Raw genomic sequence first — 22069 nt, 5'->3', positions numbered from 1 at the left:
CTTGCTACTATCCCCCCACCACATAATAGCAGTGAGCTACTGACAGGCCCGGCCCAGGGTTGCCCTCCCACTCCGCTTCCTACCAACACCGTGGCCAGACACTAGGGGGGGCTTGCTCGCATCAAGTACCGCCCGCCTGCCTGCTACTACTATCCCCTTGAAAGTGAGGTGAGTGACAGGCCTAGCTGGGAGCCGGCTCCTACAAGCACACCACCTACTGCTACCCACCTGCATGAGCCACTTCTCACCCAGCTGCCCAGGGCCGCCCTCTTGCTCCGCCTCCTACCTACATCACAGTCGGCCTGTGGAAAAAAACGTTTCCATGTAAGCCGGCATGGGCGCTGCTGAATGAGAGAGGAGTCACGGTGTGTGAGGGGGGGCCCTGCCTTTTTTGTCAGTCCCGGGCCCCATAACTTCTGATGGCTGCCCTGCCTGTATGTGTACATCCTTGTAAATCCTGTGTGGAGAAGAATTGCTGTAACATCTTGTATGCTGATATTCCCCTTCAGGCGGAAGGGAGGGTCTTCTTTAAGACTTTGAGCAATAAACATCTTGCCTGAATTCAATTGACTCAATCCTGCGACCAACAGAATTGCGCCAAAACGCTATTCCGTTCTCCTGCTGTTCTGGGTAAGAGCTCCATGTCTCCAAGTTCAAGCCCTCTGCCAGCTACCGTGCAGACCTGGTCCATTGCGAGGGATCAGGTGGGAACAGCCGACACCAACCAGGAGGTGTGTCTGCAGTTAGTCAAACGCATACGCAGCAGAATCGGTTTCAGGTTCCGAGGCAGGAGCCTGAGTGTACCTAATAAGCGGTTCCAAACGCCGATGGTAGAGTTTGGTGGTGGCAGCATCGTTAAACGCCCACGGCGCAGTGGGGACGGGGTCAGTGACAGGCGGTCACTGACGGTGAGTGGGAGTCCAAAAGCGCTAACCCGTGACCAGGGACGGCCTAGGTGAAAGGCGTCCGGTCACACATATGCTTACCATACTATCCCTTTAAACCGGTACTACACATCTCCTATACTTAATATCCTATATACATATTCTACACCTGATATACAAAATATAGAATCATAATAACCTATATACATTTCCTATATCCTGATATCCTATATCCTAATTACATGATCCTTACACTATGGCGATCCTATATCCTGTGTAATATAATGATTGGATAGATCTGACATTACTGGCAAGGCATTGTTCTATGGTTGTGGATAGATCCCCTTCCGTAGATGTACCCTGACACTACCATTGTTTCTATGCCCCACTCAATATGGCCGTAAGGCCCTGCTATGCGGGTCACGTGTCATCGCTGTGCTAAGCGGATTGGATGCATAAACAGGTGAGTGGGTGGAGTCTTATTTAGAGCATTCACAGTGTCATTACGATTCCCACTTCCTCCATCCATGTGCTCTGTCTGTCCGGCCTGCAAGATACCCGTGTCATTGGAGTCATCGCTGCACCATGTCTCAGGTACTTTACTGATATATCTCTGCATCATGTCTCAGTGTAATATACTATCTGTACACCATAGCCCAGCTACAGTGTATTATATTACTGTGATTTATATCTTTGTACTATAACTCATCATAGTACTGTCCCTGCACCATGTAATATACTATCTGTACACCATATCCCAGCTACAGTGTATTATATTACTGTGATTTATATCTTTGTACTATAACTCATCATAGTACTGTCCCTGCACCATGTAATATACTATCTGTACACCATATCCCAGCTACAGTGTATTATATTACTGTGATTTATATCTTTGTACTATAACTCATCATAGTACTGTCCCTGCACCATGTAATATACTATCTGTACACAATATCCCAGCTACAGTGTATTATATTACTGTGATTTATATCCTTGTACCATAACTCACCTAATGTACTATCCCTGCAGCGGGTCTCATGTCCTGTACTGTCCCTGCAGCGGGTCTCATGTCCTGTACTGTCCCTGCAGCGGGTCTCATGTCCTGTACTGTCCCTGCAGCGGGTCTCATGTCCTGTACTGTCCCTGCAGCGGGTCTCATGTTCTGTACTCAGGGGCGAAACTAGAATATTTGTCACCCGGGGCAAGACAGTACTTTGGTGCCCCCCCCCCTGGTAATTCCCCCAATGTAATGCCCCCTGCAGCAGTGCCCCTGAGGTAATGCTCCTGTAGTAGTGCCCATATAGCAATACCCCCATAGTAATGCCCGGTAGTAGTGCCCATATAGTAATGCCCATATGGTAATGCCCCTGTAGTAGTGCCCCCATAGTAAAGCCCATATGGTGAAGCCCCCATAGTAATGTCATTACGTCTCTCCCATAGTGCCCATAGGGCGAGCCAGAAGCTGGAGTTGAGGAGAGAACTCCGGCTACCGCGGCGCTGTAGGGAAGGAGTCGGGCGCCCGTTGGTAATAAAATCTAAGCGGGCGTCCGGCTTGGAGCTTCCCTGCGGCGCCAGGCCGGAGGACACTGGCAGCTGGTGTAGCGGCGCACCCGGTGCACGTGCACCTCCAGCCCCCCCTAGTTACGGCCCTGCTGTAGTGTCCCTGCACCGGGGCTCATGTCCTGTAGTGTCCCTGCATCGGGGCTCATGTCCTGTGGTGTCCCGGCACCGGGGCTCATGTCCTGTAGTGTCCCTGCACCGGGGCTCATGTCCTGTAGTGTCCCTGCACCGGGGCTCATGTCCTGTAGTGTCCCTGCACCGGGGCTCATTTCCTGTAGTGTCCCTGCACTGGGGCTCATGTCCTGTAGTGGCCCTGCCCCGGGTCTCGTGCCCTGTACTGGCCCTGCCCCGGGGCTCGTGTCCTGTACTATCATGCAGTAGCATACACCTTGTATTGAATAATTATTTGTAAATGTTGGCAGGTAAAGGTTATACGTAGCAAAGGCCATCATATAATTAGCCTCTGTGTCCTCTCTCCTGTCCCCATACATTGCTAGCTTGTGCCTCCCCCTGTTGACCTCGTCCGGTGCCAGCCTGTGTCGCTCCAGATATGGCAGCGTCAAGCAGCCAACCTGCAGAATCTATTATAACTGAGGGCCTGATGTGTCAGACGCAAGCGGATGTTTTTATTCAGTCTGCATCCAAGTCGCATTGCGCATGCATCCTGATTTTACCGCAGGGGGACGCAGAACCAATTTGGACGCAGATAGAGGGTTGTAACGGGGGTGACTTGTCAGACGCGGGCATGTTGCAGACTGCAAAAACAAACCAACGTCTAAAGTGCTGTATGCTTGCAGGGAAATACCATAACTTTTTGAATACGCACACAATAAAGTGACATAAAAATACATTGCATGATCAAAAACACAGTTTTCGGATTACAGTATAAACATAGAGGTAGCTAAACTGAATTTATATCTATCTGGCAGACTAGTGACATATCTATAAATGGGAAGCCGACGGACGGAATCCCAACCGCCGGCTTCCCTACTGTCTAATCCCGGCAGGGGTTAAATGACAGGTATCAACATTCCGCCGCCTGTCATTTTACCTACACTGGTAGCCCGACACCCGGCTTATCGATCGAAGGTAAGCCGGGCGCCGGGTGTGGACAGCCGCGGGGGGAGGAATAGGTTAGGGGCTCCCGGGGGAGACTTGGGGTTAGGCACCCCCCCTGGGAGGGTTAGGGTTAGGCTAGGGGAGGGGTGGGTTAGGGTTAGGCACCCCTGGGGGAGGTAAGGGTTAGGCATCCCCCCCCGGGATCCTTGGGTTTAAACAGCGGGGAAGGAGGGGGGTTAGGCGCTTGGGGGGAAGGTTTAGTTTTAGGGCACCCCTAAGGGAGGGATATGGGGGGATTAGGTTAGTTTATACTTGCCTTTAGCGCAGTCGGGATCTTCACCTCTGCCGGGCTTCCGCTGTCGGGATTTGAACAAATCATACCGATCACTCTATCAATGACCTATATAAATGCTTATCCTAGCTCTATGCAGCATTCGACTGTATCGTGCACTTGTTGTACAGATGTGCATCAGGGTTACTGTACTTAGGGCCTGACTCATTACATATCACAGCTGCGATTATGCACGCAGTCCCGCTGTGAAAATATGCTAATGTCTGCGATCGCTATGCTGTCGCAGCCCAACATAAGGACGACCACTTCCCCCTACACACATCCATAATACCTTGCAAGTCTGCAAAACCATTGGTAACATAAAGTACCATCGCAGCCTCACACACACACTTACACAAGGTCAGACCTTACTCAGGAATTACTAACCTTCCTGTACGCAGTGAGAGCTCAGGCTGTGTATGGCATCGCAGTGGCTAATTTATTCATGTCCCTGTAACGGCGCCCAAATGCACTGACACGCCTGCGTTTCGCTGCCCCCCCCCCTGTCGACACACCCCAAGCGGTCACTTCCTGTCAATCACTCTGAGATGATTCTGCATGATCTCTGCGATCGCAGTGGGGCCTATGCGCACTGTGATCCATGCGCAGTACGCAACAATCTTCCGCCTGCGTGCATAATTACAGTTGCGATCCGTAATGAATCGGGCCCTTAGCCCAGTCAATCTCGGTAAATTAATATCTAAACATATAGCACCCCTGCATCAGCACACCAGCAGACTGCAACTTGTTACGCAGTTGTGCTGATTTCTAGTGGGCATTTCTGTATGAATCCTATTGGCTGTGGCATTAACATAAATGCGCATGCTCGTGTGAAAACTCAAAATCGTGGCTACAATAGCAACCACCTCTGAATCCGGGCCAGGATAGGGATTGCCATCGACCATCGATGTTTAACAGCCGATGTCAGATAGTTTTGCCATTGATGGCGGAGAACCAATGGTTCTGCTCCATCGATGGCAGAAAGCCCCCTAGTTGTTGTTTTTTAACTTCGTGCTAGTGCCAGGACATGGAGCCTAGCTCCGCCTCCTGATTCACCTGTGAAGCCTCGCCCCTCGGTTCTGATTGGCTGGCACACCGCTATGTCATAGTGCAGGGATGACCGTCGGTGGTTGAAACAATCGATTGTTTCCCTTTTGAATGGTTTTATACCATTGGATACCCACCGACGGCTATCCCTAGTCCCGAGGCTTTATACAACAGCAACACCTGTATAATGCATGTTACATTTTTGTACAAGTTCTCCAATGAAAATCAGGTGAGAGGGGGTGAGGCAGCAGTTGGGGGCTGGGTGAGGTTGCAGAGACCTCCTATAAGAAGATTTGGAGTGTGGATAAGTGCCTGACACGGGGAGCTCCTGGTAGTCCAATACCTGCATAATACGTGGTTACAGCCTCTCAGCTGATTTGGATCTGTGCTCGGATCTGGTCCCTAATCTTCCATGTACTCTGGGCGTATTTAGATCCCTTCACGTGTTATAATAAGGAGAATGACAGACTGAATCCCTGCACTGACAGTAATAGTGCTGGGTGCTGCAGGATCCCTTGTATTAAATCACTAGTCCAACTTCCATAACCCTTTTATAAAGTAATTAATGGGGAAAGTCTATTAGAATAATGTCAGGCCTTTAGGTAGATCCAATCATGCTGCTTATTTTTCAGTTCACTACTAATAACCTCACTGGGGCATGAGGCACACAGTACCTCAAGCCCTGTTCATGCCACTAGTAGTTGATTGGCTAGATGTTAGTACTGCCCCCAAAATAGCCCCGATTTATCTTCCCATTGTCTGCATATATCACTGGCTGCAGATGTGGTGACTGGGATCCCTCCCTGTGATCTTTGTCCCCATTCAGCCCATGGTCTGCTGCAATGATGTTAGATCTGGTGATGACACATCGAGTCCACTGTACAGTGTCCAGATTACTGGTGATAAATGTTACATATCAGTCTGGTTACTATGTTGCAATCTTCAGCTCCTTTGTTACTTTGTGAAGTTCTTCCTGTGTCTTCGCGGCCTCTGGTAACTCACAGGTTGGGAAACATTACAGGGTGGAAACAGAACTGAAGATATTCCATAGTTATTAATAATACTTATATATACAGTATAGCGGGCTGCCAGTATTTTCAGTTTTACTTTACAACTGAGAACAAATTAATAAAACAAGACTGGGTAGTAACACAGGTAAGAGGGCCCTGTTCGAAAACTTAAGCCTCGTATTCACTTGCAGATATAAAAGAACGATAACGACATCGTTTTCGTTCAATCGGGCAGTTTAATGTCGGAAACGACCAGCAAAGCGCGCTCCCGTTGGTCGCTTCCGACATCAATCATCGCCTGAACATGCCGGTCAATCTGCCGATAAGGACAGATTGGTCATGTTCAGGGATGAGGGAGGGTGCCTGTACTGAATGACATATCGTTCAGTGTATTCACTGCAGGGGATGAGGAACGACTGCACGATTTAAGATGTTGTAATCGTACTGTCGTTCCTCTATCTGCTAGTGGATACGCGGCTTTACACTCTATAGGGAAATAGGATTTTTTAACACAGAAGGTCAAGTACCTCATATAGAAAGTGCTTAGTGGGCTGTATGATTCAGGCAGTTGACAGCAATTTAGGACTTATAACAGGGTTGTTTGGCCATGTAGAGGGGAGGTCATTGGGTAGGATCGCTTACAGAGGTTATGTAGGTGGTGCTGGAATTTTTTATTTTTTTTTTACTACCGTAAATATATTTATATATTCATACCCCTTTCAGACATACAACCCGGGAAATTTCCTGATCAGACCCAGGAATTTCTCCTGTGAAAAATCCCGGGTATTTGGTCTAGACCCCCCTTTCACACTACACTGTATACCCGGGAAATTCCTGGGTAGACCCCTTTCAGACAAGAGCAGGGTTTTTGAGACCGTTTTATTAAAGTGGACGGTAAGGCGCAGAGGGACAGGTGGGGAAAGTGACAAGCAGAAGTACCATCCACAGCAAGAACTTTGGGACTCTATAGGGCTGTGCAGCACCATGCATATTATTAACACTGGCAGCACTCTTATCCATGTTGTTGGGGTATATTGTTTAACCAATAAAATAATGCCAGGACTCCATTTTTTAATATGATAGATAGATGTGTGTATGATCAATGTTAATGACCCAGCGGAGCATGCCCTGGGGAATCATACTGACAATGATAGGTGGCCTTCTTTTCTCATCAGTTTTCAAAGTGCTGCAAATCACGTCTCTCGGGTTGCTGCTGATCTCCCCTGAGGGCTGTCAGAGTGTAGTCACTCTCAATCCCTGCTGACAACAGTGCCGGTGCTAGGACCCTGCGGCGACACGTGACTGGCCTGGCAGGGGTCGCGTCTCCCTGACAACGAGAGCTGGCTTTGCGCGTGAAAGTCACTGGACAGCGAGTCGCGTCTGCCCACTTACCGGCACCTGTGCTCTCCACACCGCCAGGTATCAGGAAGAAGGACAATGATCTCTGTACCCCGGCCTGACACCACTAGTACGTCAGCGCTGAGTATGGGAAGAGGTGCGGGCGCTGTTACCGCCGCTGGTGCCGCCTCCCCAGTGGCTGTCGAAGCCAGGGCCAATCAGAAACTGCCTGGTGCAGCCCGGGAGTAAAATCCCTGGGTTGCACCATTAACACTAGAGCAGGGTAGTCTTTCCCGGGAAATACCCTGGTTGATTGCAGGGGTGGCTACCCGGGAACGTGTTCCCGGGTAGGTGCCTGTCACACAGACATGAGACCCGGGAATTTTGCCCGAGGCAGGCCAAAATCCCGGGAATCTTAGTATGTCTGAAAGGGGTATCAGTGAAAACACAGCCTCTGTCTGATCATAAATAAGTCATCACATGTAGTTGGTATTTTCATAAATATACAAAAACCAAATGGAAACAAAAATAATGAACAGAAAATAGAAGAGAAAATAAAATGAAAATGCCTCCAAACCAGAGAAGCGAACTCTGTCAAATAATAATGATGAGAGAGATATACGATTCTTATTAGGGCTACTTGTCACACCACTGCCGGGAAGCAGCTTAGCTGGCAGACCCTCTAATATCCCTATTGGTCTCATCCACACTCCTACAGAGTCTTTATAAGTCGGCCATTGGTACCATATACGTAGTTGTGAAATCTTGTTGAGTGTTTGACAACTTTAATCCACGCTGTCCCTACATCACGCTGTCCCTACATCACGCTGTCCCTACATCACGCTGTCCCTACATCACGCTGTCCCTACATCACGCTGTCCCTACATCACGCTGTCCCTACATCACGCTGTCCCTACATCACGCTGTCCCTACATCACGCTGTCCCTACATCACGCTGTCCCTACATCACGCTGCCTCATCTCCAGTTTTCATCTTACTTATTACCTCATCCACAGCATGAACACTCTTACTTCAAACACCCCCCATATTCAATGTCCACATAATCCTCTACTCTATCCATCCCTATCCTCCCCCTCTTGTCTCCTCCACTTGCTGTTCCCCCTATTTTCTCTCATCAGTCTCCTTTCCAACCCTTTGCTTCTTTCCCCGGCCTTTCCTGTTCCTCCATGGCCTTGTTATCCCACCACTATGCCCACCTGGTTCTGCCTGTCACCTCCAGGGCTGCCGAGAGATATTCTGGGCCCGGGTACAGTAACATCCTGTGGGACCACAGCATGTTGGGCATGGCTGCACCTATTTGTGGGTGTGTCTAGCATGTGAGATGCACCCACTCACTAGAGCATGGCATAGCACCCAGCAGCTGGGACTATAGTAGTCACTAGTAGGATGGCAGGACAGTCCCATAATAGCTGCAATAGCTGGATGTATTTAGATGCTAAAATGTAACAGACAAAAATTAAAGTGCTACAACTTTATTTTGTACATCTCTCATGTACATAACACATAAACAATCTATTTTCTGTCAGAGAGAGATGAATGAAAGACTTAATTTTGACATAACATCAGGTCATCTTATACACACACATTCCACAGCACATATCCTAACCCACTGCTCCATGCTCCTTCCTCACTATCTATCCCTCTGTGTCGCCCCTGTCTGTCTGCCCCTCCCCTTTAGAATGTAAGCTCTCATGAGCAGGGCCCTCGTCCCTCACGTGCTTCACCTATCCCTTATAGTATCAACAGCACCTAACTTTTGGTTGCTGACGCCCGGCTGCTTGTACTATGCAGCAATGTGTATACACCATGTCCTTGTCCTGCATTGTTTTGTATTACTATTAACTGTTTTTCTTGTGTACTCATTTATGTACTATGTAAGGCGCTGCGGAACCTTTGTGGCGCCATATAAATAAAGGATAATAATAATGACAATATAGACATATAGGGCCAAATGTAAAAGGGTTCGAGTTAAACTAAAAATCCAACTCGCACCTTCTTGCATTTTTTGAAGGTGCGAGTTGGTGTCGGGACTCGCAAATGTAATAGTCTGCAAACTTTTGAGCTCGAGGCTACTATGTGAATCTTTGCGAGTATTTCCCTATGTAATGCGACTAGCATTAAAAGGTGCGAGTTATACAGAAGCCTTCACAGATCCGTGAAGGCTTCTGTCTGTGTGTTTTAAACAAAAAGACGTGCACCCCCTCCCCAGAAGCATAACCACCCCGGGCTCTGTGCAGCCTGTGCTGGCTTTTAAAATACAGGGGCCAAAATGTGTAGGGGGCCCCTGTATTTTAAGTACCAGCACAGGGCTTTTCTGCTCCGGACCCGGATGTGGAATACAGGGGACAAAACGAGTAGGGGTCACCTGTAATTTCCATAACCAGCACCAGACTCTTTCTAGTGGGGGGGGGGGGGGGGGTAATGCCTCAGCCAGGGAAACCCTTTCACCATGTTCCCAGGCATTACCCCTGACCGATAGTCAGCTAAGGCCGGGGGTCCCTGGGGAGGTGGGGACCCTCCCAATAAAGGGGTCCCCCTCTCCAGGGCACCCCAGGCCTAGGCTGATAGCCTGGGGCTATCCCTGGCACCCCTGGCCGGTGGGTGCCGGGTTGATAGTATAGTGTGATGTGAAAATATTGTCTTTGTCTGTGGAACTACAGGTCCCAGCAAGCCTCCCCCGCATGCTGGTACTTGGAGAACAGCAAGTACCAGCATGCGGGGCATTACGGGCCTTCTGGTACCTGTAGTTCCACAGCTAAATAAATAAATACTTAAAAAACCACAGAACACACACACACTCCGTGTCAGTAAAAGTTTATTATAACATACATTCACACTCGCTATCACACATCCTCACCTGGTATCCCTGATGACATCATGTCCCCTTGCCCAGTAGGATTCCATAGGTGTACCTGTAATAAAAAATCCTCTCCTATGCGTTGTTCTTGTCCTCTTCAGTACATGTAGGCATCCAGGGGGTTAAAATAAAAAAAAACGCAGAAGCCCAAAACCATACTGGACAGGAGGAAAGGTGTGTGTGTGTGTGTGTGTGTGTTTACACATACCCTTCCTCCATATGAATGACTGGGGACCACGTGTGCCCAGTCATTGCAGGAGCCACCAGACAATCAGCGGGCATCTCCGTCGGAGCTGCCCACTGATTGGCTGTGCGCGGTCAGTCTGTCTCCTCCATAGACTTCAATGGTGTGAAATCTCCATTGAAGTCTATGGTGGTAACCGCTACATTGTATCCAATGATGTAACCACAAGGTTCAAGGCTCAAGTAACCTTGTGGTTACATCATTGGATGCAATGTCGCGGTTCCCACCAAAAAAAAAAGTGTTTTCATATGTAGACACAAATATGCAGGTATCTCATAGATATGTGCATGTTTCTGTGTTACTCTGACCTGCTCAGGATAAACTCGTTGGTCCATTGTCTTTGTGAGTTCTCAGGCAATAATATGTGTAAGTGAAGCCCTCGCACTCTATTACATTGTCCGCGTTCAATCCAGAGACATTTGGATGCGAGATGTTTTTTTTGTGAGTTATAGTAAAGCCCAGAAATTGCGAGTTTTACTATAGCCGCTCCCCATTACATTTGCGAATGAGTAAAAAATGCGAGTTTAGCGCTAAACTCGCAGTTTTTACTAATTCGCAGCCTATTACATTTGGCACATAGTGATCTAAGCGAGCACGCCATTCAGCCTAGTGGGAGTAGAAACGGATCTCCAGAGCACTGGAATAACGGCCTTTAGGGCACTTAGTATGTGTCATTTTATATTGTGCCTGAGGTCTCCGTAGAAGATTTAGTAACCAAAATCTAGAGCACGAGGGTAAATCCTCCTGGAGAATGAGAATGGCTGTTTGGTGCTGGAATTGTAATAAGCTGTCTGAAGAGGTGAGTTTTTCGGGAATGTTTGGTGACCAGCGAGAAGTCTTGTTGTGTGCGTTAGGGCGTTCACCAGAGTGGATGCAGCCTGGAAAAAGTCTAGTATCCCAGAGGGGGGTTATTTTAAGACAGCGGAGTTTATGGCCTTGTTATTGGGAAATGCAGAGATTTTTTTTGGTAACCACAGGCGACACATTTAAATGTAGTGTTCACTCTAGCTCCGGCGGCAGGCAGGGCGCCGGAGCTAGAGAGGGCAAGGTTGTGTGCGCGCGTGCCAGAAAAGGGGGCGTGGTCATGAAAAGGGGCGTGTCTATAAGACGCGTCCCCTTTTCGTCATACTTGGGGGCTTGCCCGGCACTTACGGACACGCCGGGCAGCCCCAAGCGCTGCAGATAGGGAGAATAGATGCCGGTGTCTAGAAAAAAGGTCATAAAGCTTCTGTATTCCCACAGGCCTGCTGAGCGACGTAGCCTATAAGGGGGGCTTGGGTGGAACTGCTGCACCCCTAAACTGCAGTGTGATGCTATAAGGCTAGTGGGAATCGGTATAAATTACAGACGGCTGAATAGCCGGCGGTTCTCATACCAACGCCGGATGCCCGATGGAGACATATCCCGACAGGGGCACGTAAGTACCCTAACCCTCCCTTCCCCCTAACCCTAATGGAGCATACACACGGTCAGATTTTTCTTCAGATCTGAACGATAACGATTTAAAAAATTGTTCAATCGTTCATATCTGAAGGAAAATCTGACATATCTGTCAGATGAACGATTTGAACAATGCACGTTCCCGATGGTCAGATAACGATATCTGACATCTGATGTGTTTGCAGTCAGACTTGGACGATTCCATTCATTTTAATGCAGTCAAAAATCTTTCAAAACGGTCAAATCTTTGGTAAAATCGTTCATCTGACAATCCCTAATCCTCCCCCCGGTGGTGCCTAACCCCCCCCTTCCCGCACCCTAAACCTAACACTTCCCAGGGGGTGCTTAACCCTAATCCCCCTAGCCTAACCCTAACCCTCCTGGGGGTTTGCCTAACCTTAAATCCTCCTGGGGGTGCCTAAACCTAACCCACCCCCCCTGCGGCTAAGAGCTAACAATCCGCATTTACCTTCGTTGGGGATGCCAGCCGTCGGGATATAGTCGTCAGGGATTTCGACGCCATTCTTTAGTCCCTGGTCGGCCTTCCAACATCTGGAATTCGGGGCGGCGGTAATATACCTACATCCCGGCAGGTGATGGACAAGCTTAGCTCAGCTCTCAAAGCAAAACTAGTGCTGGTATAAAACAGAGTGGGATTAATTGTATATGTGATATAACAGGATATTAATCATTTTTACAAATACCTGGTTAGTCAAACCCGCTGTTGGTCGGTTTGGTTTAATATTCTTTTCGGTTGCCACTTTGTAATCGGCAGCTATGACCGACAGATTTAGACAAGTACCGAATTGTGACTGTTCTTGGCAGTTTGGGGAATATTCTTTTTAAGAACTTTGGGCTTGAATCCGATTTAGTACATAAACACGATTGTTTACGCGCTAATCCGATTGTTTGGGGTATGCGCGTGTGCAGAACAGGTCCTGCAATCTCGCTCGTAGATCCCCCAAGTCGCAGCATGATTGACATACCGCGGTGTTTGGGGGATGGAGCAGAGGCCTGCCTGGGCAACGCTCCCAGAAACGGGGGGTGGGGGGGGGGTATATCGCCCACCATTTCCGGGAGTGCCGAGGACGGGGTATGCGTCGTTGGGCACAGATTTTCCTGGCCTCGCAAGCTGCCAGGCTGAGTATGCTGACCGGTGCTGACGCCATTGTGACCAATGGTCTACTGACGCTGCATTTAGATCGCAGTTGCTGTCAGGAGGCGTCTGCTTCCTATATATGCCTACTGCAGCAGTTAAATATTTGCTGGACAGCATTGCGCAGCCGGGATTTCACATCATTTCAATGGCTCCGTCTGGCGCTCAAAAAACAATTGAATTCCTCTCATACAGTGTAAATTTGTTTTCCTCCTCCCCCTCCTTATCTTTTTATTTGGCATATTATTGAGGAGAGTTGGCAGCTGCATATAATACAAAGGCAGCACTGACTGCGCAATGTAAGACAAAAGAAGTGTCAGCATTGCCAAGATGGAGGAGAGTGTCAGTCCAATCACAGCTCTGTTCCGAATGCTTTGCCACCGGATACTGGTACCAAAGGTGGGGGAGGAGACTGGTGACTGCTTTGGTGGGGGAGGAGACTGGTGACTGCTTTGGTGGGGGAGGAGACTGGTGACTGCTTTGGTGGGGGAGGAGACTGGTGACTGCTTTGGTGGGGGAGGAGACTGGTGACTGCTTTGGTGGGGGAGGAGACTGGTGACTGCTTTGGTGGGGGAGGAGACTGGTGACTGCTTTGGTGGGGGAGGAGACTGGTGACTGCTTTGGTGGGGGAGGAGACTGGTGACTGCTTTGGTGGGGGAGGAGACTGGTGACTGCTTTGGTGGGGGAGGAGACTGGTGACTGCTTTGGTGGGGGAGGAGACTGGTGACTGCTTTGGTGGGGGAGGAGACTGGTGACTGCTTTGGTGGGGGAGGAGACTGGTGACTGCTTTGGTGGGGGAGGAGACTGGTGACTGCTTTGGTGGGGGAGGAGACTGGTGACTGCTTTGGTGGGGGAGGAGACTGGTGACTGCTTTGGTGGGGGAGGAGACTGGTGACTGCTTTGGTGGGGGAGGAGACTGGTGACTGCTTTGGTGGGGGAGGAGACTGGTGACTGCTTTGGTGGGGGAGGAGACTGGTGACTGCTTTGGTGGGGGAGGAGACTGGTGACTGCTTTGGTGGGGGAGGAGACTGGTGACTGCTTTGGTGGGGGAGGAGACTGGTGACTGCTTTGGTGGGGGAGGAGACTGGTGACTGCTTTGGTGGGGGAGGAGACTGGTGACTGCTTTGGTGGGGGAGGAGACTGGTGACTGCTTTGGTGGGGGAGGAGACTGGTGACGGCTTTGGTGGGGGAGGAGACTGGTGACGGCTTTGGTGGGGGAGGAGACTGGTGACGGCTTTGGTGGGGGAGGAGACTGGTGACGGCTTTGGTGGGGGAGGAGACTGGTGACGGCTTTGGTGGGGGAGGGGACCGGTTACTGCTTTGGTGGGGGAGGAGACTGGTGACGGCTTTGGTGGGGGAGGAGACTGGTGACTGCTTTGGTGGGGGAGGAGACTGGTGACTGCTTTGGTGGGGGAGGAGACTGGTGACTGCTTTGGTGGGGGAGGAGACTGGTGACTGCTTTGGTGGGGGAGGAGACTGGTGACTGCTTTGGTGGGGGAGGAGACTGGTGACTGCTTTGGTGGGGGAGGAGACTGGTGACTGCTTTGGTGGGGGAGGAGACTGGTGACTGCTTTGGTGGGGAAGGTGACTGGTGCCAGAATTGGTGGGGGAGGGGACCGGTTACGGCTTTGGTGGGGGAGGAGACCGGTGACTGCTTTGGTGGGGGAGGAGACTGGTGACTGCTTTGGTGGGGGAGGAGACTGGTGACTGCTTTGGTGGGGGAGGAGACTGGTGACTGCTTTGGTGGGGGAGGAGACTGGTGACTGCTTTGGTGGGGGAGGAGACTGGTGACTGCTTTGGTGGGGGAGGAGACTGGTGACGGCTTTGGTGGGGGAGGAGACTGGTGACGGCTTTGGTGGGGGAGGAGACTGGTGACGGCTTTGGTGGGGGAGGAGACTGGTGACGGCTTTGGTGGGGGAGGGGACTGGTGCCAGAATTGGTGGGGGAGGGGACCGGTTACGGCTTTGGTGAGGGAGGAGACTGGTGACTGCTTTGGCACGGAGGGTGGGGGAGAGACTGGTGACGTGATTGCCGGGAGTGAAGGTGGGTTCAGTGTGGAGGTTGGGTGATGCCAGTGATGACTGTATCAGTGTGGAGGTTGGGTGATGCCAGTGATGACTGTATCGGTGTGGAGGTTGGGTGATGCCAGTGATGACTGTATCGGTGTGGAGGTTGGGTGATGCCAGTGATGACTGTATCGGTGTGGAGGTTGGGTGATGCCAGTGATGACTGTATCAGTGTGGAGGTTGGGTGATGCCAGTGATGACTGTATCAGTGTGGAAGGTATGGAAAAAAGCAAAACGATTTACACATTTGTGCTCCCATATATTATATATTTCTATTATTCTAACTATTATCTTTTATTTATAAGCCGTTACAAGGGTTTCATAGCGCCTTACAATGGGATACAATATATCCCTCCTATTCTATAAGGTGAAAAGGTAAAACTCCGTTAGGACCAGATTAATGCGTTACACAAAGCCCCCCACTGTCTGCTGTCATACACTAACACCCCCATACATTACACCAAGCCCCCCAATGTCTGCTGTCACACACTAATACCCTCATTCATTACACCAAGCCCCCCTACTGTCTGCTGTCATACACTAATACCCTCATTCATTACACCAAGCCCCCCTACTGTCTGCTGTCATACACTAATACCCTCATTCATTACACCAAGCCCCCCAATGTCTGCTGTCATACACTAATACCCCCATTCATTACACCAAGCCCCCCACTGTCTGCTGTCATACACTAATACCCTCACTCATTACACCAAGCCCCCCACTGTCTGCTCTCATACACTAACACCCCCATACATTACACCAAGCCCCCCACTGTCTGCTCTCATACACTAATACCCCCATACATTACACCAAGCCCCCCACTGTCTGCTGTCACACACTAATGCCCTCATTCATTACACCAAACCCCCCCCACCCCCACTGTCTCCTGTCATGCACTAATACCCTCTTTCATTACACCAAGCCCCCCTACTGTCTACTGTCATACACTAATAACCCCATTAATTGCACCAAACCCCCCACACTGCCTAGTCATTCAATAATACCCCCATTCATTACACCAAGCCCCCCACTGTCTGTGATACTTAGACCGTCATTAATTACAGCAGCTCTCCTTACTGTCTGCTTCCATACACGGACACAACCCATTACACCAGTTGTCTGCCGCGTTACAGATACCGGTTGCACGGTGGTTTTGTCTCCTAGGCTGATATCCTCAGTGTTAACCAATGATCACTATACATTAATGTGTACTTGGTGCAAAATTTCAGGATTGGGTGGTGTGTAGCCAGGGTTACACTCTATAATATGCAGTTGTCCTGATACTACAAAAAAAACCCCACCCCAGTCCATCTACACGATTAGTGTCCCTGCATTGTTTTGTTGACAAATGGATCCTGGGATGTGCAGGAATGTATAATTATATCCCTGACTGAGGACTGCCCTCTGCTGGAGGCTGGTAGAAATGCTCCTAACCTGCAATTTGCTTTTTCTCCCTGACCCCACTTCTTCTCTTTCCATCACAGGCTGATTTTGAAAAGGCCGCAGAGGATGTGAAGAAGCTGAAATCCACTCCAAGCGACCAGGAGATGCTGGAAGTCTATGCCCTGTATAAGCAGGCGACCGTCGGGGATGTGAACACGGGTCTGTGTGGGCTATAGTAGCTCAGTCTGGCTACTGTGTCTGTTGTGCGATAAATAATAGAAATCATTTTACAGTATATACTCCCGACTGATTGGGTTGGACCGTCTATGTTAGGGCTAGATACAGAGGCACAATGAGGGTCACTTTTATAACTGGGGTGTCAGAATGTTTTATACCGTCCCCGAGCAACAGGTGGGATCCACCTTGTTATTCCGGACACATCCGATAAATCTGTTCTGGTCCTGCGATTGGCAATCCTCTAATTACAAAGCGATATCCCAGCACTTTTAGGTCTAGCCGGGGCGTCCGCTGATCAGTGATCTACAGTACATCCGGAAAGTATTCACAGCGCTTCACTTTTTCCACATTTTGTTATGTTACAGCCTTATTCCCAAATGGAAAAAATTCATTTTTGTCCTCAAAATTCTACACACAATACCCCATAATGACAACGTGTAAAAAGTTTTTTTGCACACAGCCTTTGCTCAATACTTTGTTGATGCACCTTTGGCAGCAATTACAGCCTCAAGTCTTTATGAATATGATGCCACAAGCTTGGCACACCTATCTTTGGACAGTTTCGCCCATTCCTCTTTGCAGCACCTCTCCAGCTCCATCAGGTTGGATGGGAAGCGTCGGTGCACAGCCATTTCCAGATCTCTCCAGAGATGTTCAATCAGATTCACGTCTGGGCTCTGGCTGGGCCACTCAAGGACATTCACAGAGTTGTCCTGAAGCCACTCCTTTGATATCTTGGCTGTGTGCTTAGGGTCGTTGTTCTGCTGAAAGATGAACCGTCGCCCCAGTCTGAGGTCAAGAGCGCTCTGGAGCAGGTTTTCATCCAGGATGTCTCTGTACATTGCTGCATTCATCTTTCCATCTATCCCGACTAGTCTCCCAGTTCCTGCCGCTGAAAAACATCCCACAGCATGATGCTGCCACCACCATGCTTCACTGTAGGGATGGTATTGGCCTGGTGATGAGCGGTGCCTGGTTACAGAATGCCTGGCATTCACACCAAAGAGTTCAATCTTTGTCTCTCATGGTCTGAGAGTCCTTCAGGTGCATTTTGGCAAACTCCAGGCACGGTGCCATGTGCTTTTTACTAAGGAGTGGCTTCCGTCTGGCCACTCTACCACACAGGCCTGATTGGTGCATTGCTGCAAAGATGGTTGTCCTTCTGGAAGGTTCTCCTCTCTCCACAGAGGAATGCTGTAGCTCTGACAGAGTGATCATCGGGTTCTTGGTCACCTCCTTGACTAGGGCCCTTCTCCCCCCGATCGCTCAGTTTAGACAGCCGGCCAACTCTAGGAAGAGTCCTGGTGGTTCTGAACCTCTTCCATTTACGGATGATTGAGGCCACTGTGCTCATTGGGACCTTCAAAGCAGCAGATATTTTTCTGTACCCTTCCCCAGATTTGTGCCTCGAGACAATCCTGTCTCGGAGGTCTATAGACAATTCCTTGGACTTCATGGTTGGTTTGTGCTCTGACGTGCACTGTCAAGTGTGGGACCTTACATAGACGGTATGCAGACGGGAAGCCGGCGGACCTAATCCCGTCAGCCGGCTTCCTGACTGCTTAATCCCGGCGAGGGTTAAATGACAGGTGTCTAAATCTAGACGCCTGTCATTTTACCGACGCCGGGAGACCGGCATCCCAATCGAAGTGATGCAGAGCGCGGGTGGGGGCGGGGGGGACTTAGGGTTAGGCACCACCCCCCGGGAGTTTAGGGTTAGGCTAGGGGGAGGAACGGTAACGGTTAGGAACCCCCGGGGGGGGCTTAGGGTTATGCACCCCCCCCCCGGGGGTCTTAGGTTTAGGTGGCGGGGAAGGGGGGGTTAGGGTTAGGCACTGGGGGGGAAGGTTAGGGTTAGGCACCCCTAAGGGAGGGTTAGGGGGTAGAATAGGTTAGTGAATACTTACCTGGGGACAATTGGGACTTTCATCCTTGTCGGGATGCTGCTGTCGGGATTTGAACCGCCGGATTCCACATAGACAGGTGTATGCCTTTCAAAATCATGTCCAAACAACTGACTTTACCACAGGTGGACTCCAATTAAGCTGTAGAAGCATCTCAAGGATGATCAGTGGAAACAGGATGCGTCTGAGCTCAATTTTGAGCTTCATGGCAAAGGCTGTGAATACTTATGTACATGTGATTTCTTAGTTGTTTTTTTTTATTAAATTTGCAAAAATCTCAAAAAATCTTTTTACACATTGTCATTATGGGGTATTGTGTGTAGAATTTTGAGGACAAAAATGAATTTATTCCATTTTGGAATAAGGCTGTAACATAACAATGTGGAAAAAGTGAAGCGCTGTGAATACTTTCCGGATACACTGAATGTGAGCACACAGATACAAGCCTCCACCACAGTTCTGTTATCTGAAGGGAGCAGACTTAGTACAGTTTATAGTTAGTGACAGCCGCTCAGTTATATGTCTGACCTGTAACCGCTGCACACAAGCAAAACGTTTTTTACTGGTGAAACTTTACGACCGTGTTTATAAAGCTGAGAAAATAAAGTGTAAGATGATAGCGGAATGGCTGAGACTCTGTCTGTGAATTCTGTATTTCCTGTCCCTACAGAGAGACCCGGATTCATGGACTTCAAGGGTAAAGCCAAGTGGGACTCATGGTCTGCTAAGAAAGGTAGGAGGTGTTGGGGTTTCCGTGTCCTGTTCCATCATTTTTGCTCTTCATCTCGTCACTTGCTGCTATATCCCTTTTATTAAATGGAAACCTTTGGTAAAGCTGCATTCCCAGTCACACATTTATTGCCCTGCTCCTGCCCCGGGATCTGCCCCAGGCTTCTCCGTGTCTGGAGTACAGCGCCCCCTCTTTTATTACACAGTGCTGTGCCATGGATGGAGGGTCCTGGGGCTCCAGTAAAGGGAATGAGCGGGTGGGTGAAAGTCAGGGACAGGGTATCCTGCTGAAGGGGGAAGGTGGTAGGGAATCCACTTCTCGGATACATTCATGAGACTAATCAATGTAGGAACAATAGCTGACGCTAACTGTTCACGTAGTTAAGCGATTATGTGCAACTGCGCAAAAATGCATGAAAACCCCTACATTTGCCTAAACTCGCGGACGGCCGCCAATACAAGCTGCTGGGTGCGCTTTTGCGTGTGACTCGTGCGTAGTTTGGGAAGTTGGGACATGAACTGTGCCGTGTAGCCAGCATCTGCTGCGAAACCCTAATGCTCTTTCTCCTCCCCGTCCCCTTACCCCTACTTAATTTGTTTTAAACGTTCCTTTTATTGTCACTTTTGTGGACGATGCTGCAGGATCTAATGAGACAGAGACTTATGTCATCTTTTTATATTTATATGGTGAATAAAATAATTATCAGGCGAGGTTATCGCATATAATCGGCTTTTAAAGGACCTTTTCATGAAATGCTCTACAAACGAGCCGACTCCTGGACATGACACAATGCCCCCAAACTGTGTATACCCACGCTCTGACGTGTCCATCTCATTCTGGCCCTCATTCAGAGGCGGTCGCAAGAAGCGATCGCTCTCTCTGAATGAGGGCGGGCGCTTCATTTTATAAAGTGCGGCCTCCTGGTCGCAGGCTAAGCTGTGGGTTACCACCCACAGCTTAGCTTGCGACCAGGGTGATGGTCGCGATGGTCATCACCATCGCGACCATCGGGGCTTACGACGAGACCCTTAGGTTGGGTCTCGGCACTCGTAAGCCCCAGGGAGCTCCTGCTCTGTTTGAGCAGGAAGCTCCCCATTGACATCATTGATGATGTTAGTGCGCCACCCACAAAACGGCAGGCGTTCGCATGGGAACGCCTACAAAACGGGGCGAGCTGTCGATCACCATCGACAGCCGCCCCTTTTGTAGAGAGCTCCGGAGCGAGAGATTTTCTCTCCCGCTCCGGGGCTTGCGCACGCACAGTGCGGCCGCTGCACGTGCGCAGGACTAACCATCGAGTCGGTTGCGAGCGCAACGGCGCTTGCGACCGCCTCTGAATGAGGTCCTCTGTCCCCCCAGCCCCACTAGTGACCATCACAGCACAAGGTTCCCAGAGTATCCCCACACAGACGGCTCTGGGCTGTGTACCTGGGGGCAACTCAGTAACACCGGGCTTCTTTCTGTCCTGCAGTCTCCGCCCTGGCCCTCAAACCCCCGTAACACTGACCCCGACGGTCTGGATGTGAGCTAGCTCGGGGTTGGGATCTAATGGAGTGGACTGACTGTGAAAGTGTCCAGTAATAGACGTCGTGGGAGCTCTGCATTGGGGCGACGCACGGGAAATATTCATGCAATAGTTACTGGTATACAAGTGTATCATACACCGCTCATATTTATCACTCAGCAGTCTGCAGAATCTGATTGCTCCTGGCTCACAGTCCCATCCCGTCCCCATAGTCGCCCACTTTCCTCGCTGCATCTGAACTAGGCGGTGTGGCCTCTGGGTGGCGCTGTCTTTCTTACTCGCTATGGATGATCCAGCAGAGAAATTGCTAGCGCAGCTGTCATTATTTAACACTTTATCTAATGGAGAGGACACTTTTATAGGCACAATAGCGGTGTCCGGACGCATTACTGTCCGATTTGTACAATTTGTTCATTTTGATCAAGTTGTACAGGAACCTTCCGCACGTGCAAATTATTCAACGCAGTCCTTTAGTTGTGATCCTGTTCTTTTTCCAATTGCGTTGGGAAGAAATGAGCATGGTGACTTTGGAAGGTAATTCATAGAACTCTCAAATATTGTGATAATAACACGTAGACCCGTTTCCTGTCCATCGTTTATTAATGATGCATTTCTTGCGCTCTGCAGCATTAGGATTGTGCGTCGTATGCGACTAATGAGCGTCTGTCTGCGCTATTTTCTAGGCACCAGCCAGGAAGAGGCAAGAGCTTGTTACATCAAGTTTGTGGAGGAGCTGAAGGGGAAATATGGAACGAATTAGAGGGCTCCCGGAAGAGCTGCGTCCGTCCCGCGCAGGTGCCAGTCTGGAACGGTTCCAGTGTGAAGTGATTTAATCCTGTTCTGTCTGCTCATGTTATAAATAAACCTCCAGTGTTTTCTTTTCATTGTGTGGATCCTTTCCCAGCGTGTTCTGCCATTTGTACCCTCAGTGGGATTAAACCATTTGTTGTTCTTATGTTCTGTTCTTCAGCGCTGTCAGAACCTGAAAAGATCTCACCGTGATAATAGTAACCAGCTTCATGAGGGAGGGATTGGGGATATAAATGTGGTAGTGAGGGGGTTACACAATCTGGAGGAAGGTGGTGGAAGAGGGAGGGGCGTATATATAATGTGAGTTTGGGTCCTCAGTTGTGATCACGAAATCTGCTTTTTGGAACTCGCACAGGTTTTCAAATTGACCCTCTCCACTATTGCGCACTAATGGCGGCCATACACGGTGAGATTCAAAAGTTGGTAAGATCAGTTGTACGATTTCCCTTGAATATTCTTCC

The 22069-nt window shown here is 49.6% G+C and overlaps 1 protein-coding gene across 1 annotated transcript; it reads left to right on the top strand.

The window, feature by feature from the left end:
* The first annotated feature begins 1370 nt into the window (after nucleotides 1-1370).
* Nucleotides 1371-21682, top strand: DBI (diazepam binding inhibitor, acyl-CoA binding protein). The gene is made up of 4 exons (XM_088475542.1): nucleotides 1371-1478; nucleotides 16504-16621; nucleotides 19214-19276; nucleotides 21482-21682. The coding sequence occupies exons 1-4, from the start codon at nucleotides 1470-1472 to the stop codon at nucleotides 21556-21558; spliced, it is 267 nt and encodes an 88-aa protein (XP_088331668.1). The 5' UTR covers nucleotides 1371-1469; the 3' UTR covers nucleotides 21559-21682.
* The last annotated feature ends 387 nt before the right edge of the window (nucleotides 21683-22069 follow it).

The sequence above is a fragment of the Taudactylus pleione genome, unplaced genomic scaffold (assembly GCF_031769625.1).
Source record: "Taudactylus pleione unplaced genomic scaffold, aTauple2 ptg000173l, whole genome shotgun sequence".
Lineage (NCBI taxonomy): Eukaryota > Metazoa > Chordata > Amphibia > Anura > Myobatrachidae > Taudactylus > Taudactylus pleione.
Note: the sequence above shows the minus strand (reverse complement) of the source record. Positions and strands in the feature narration are given on the sequence as shown.

Coding starts and splice junctions, on each gene's coding strand:
- DBI (XM_088475542.1), top strand. Junction 16,622..19,213: donor CGTCGGGGATGTGAACACGG/GTCTGTGTGGGC, acceptor CTGTCCCTACAG/AGAGACCCGGATTCATGGAC. Junction 19,277..21,481: donor CTCATGGTCTGCTAAGAAAG/GTAGGAGGTGTT, acceptor GCTATTTTCTAG/GCACCAGCCAGGAAGAGGCA.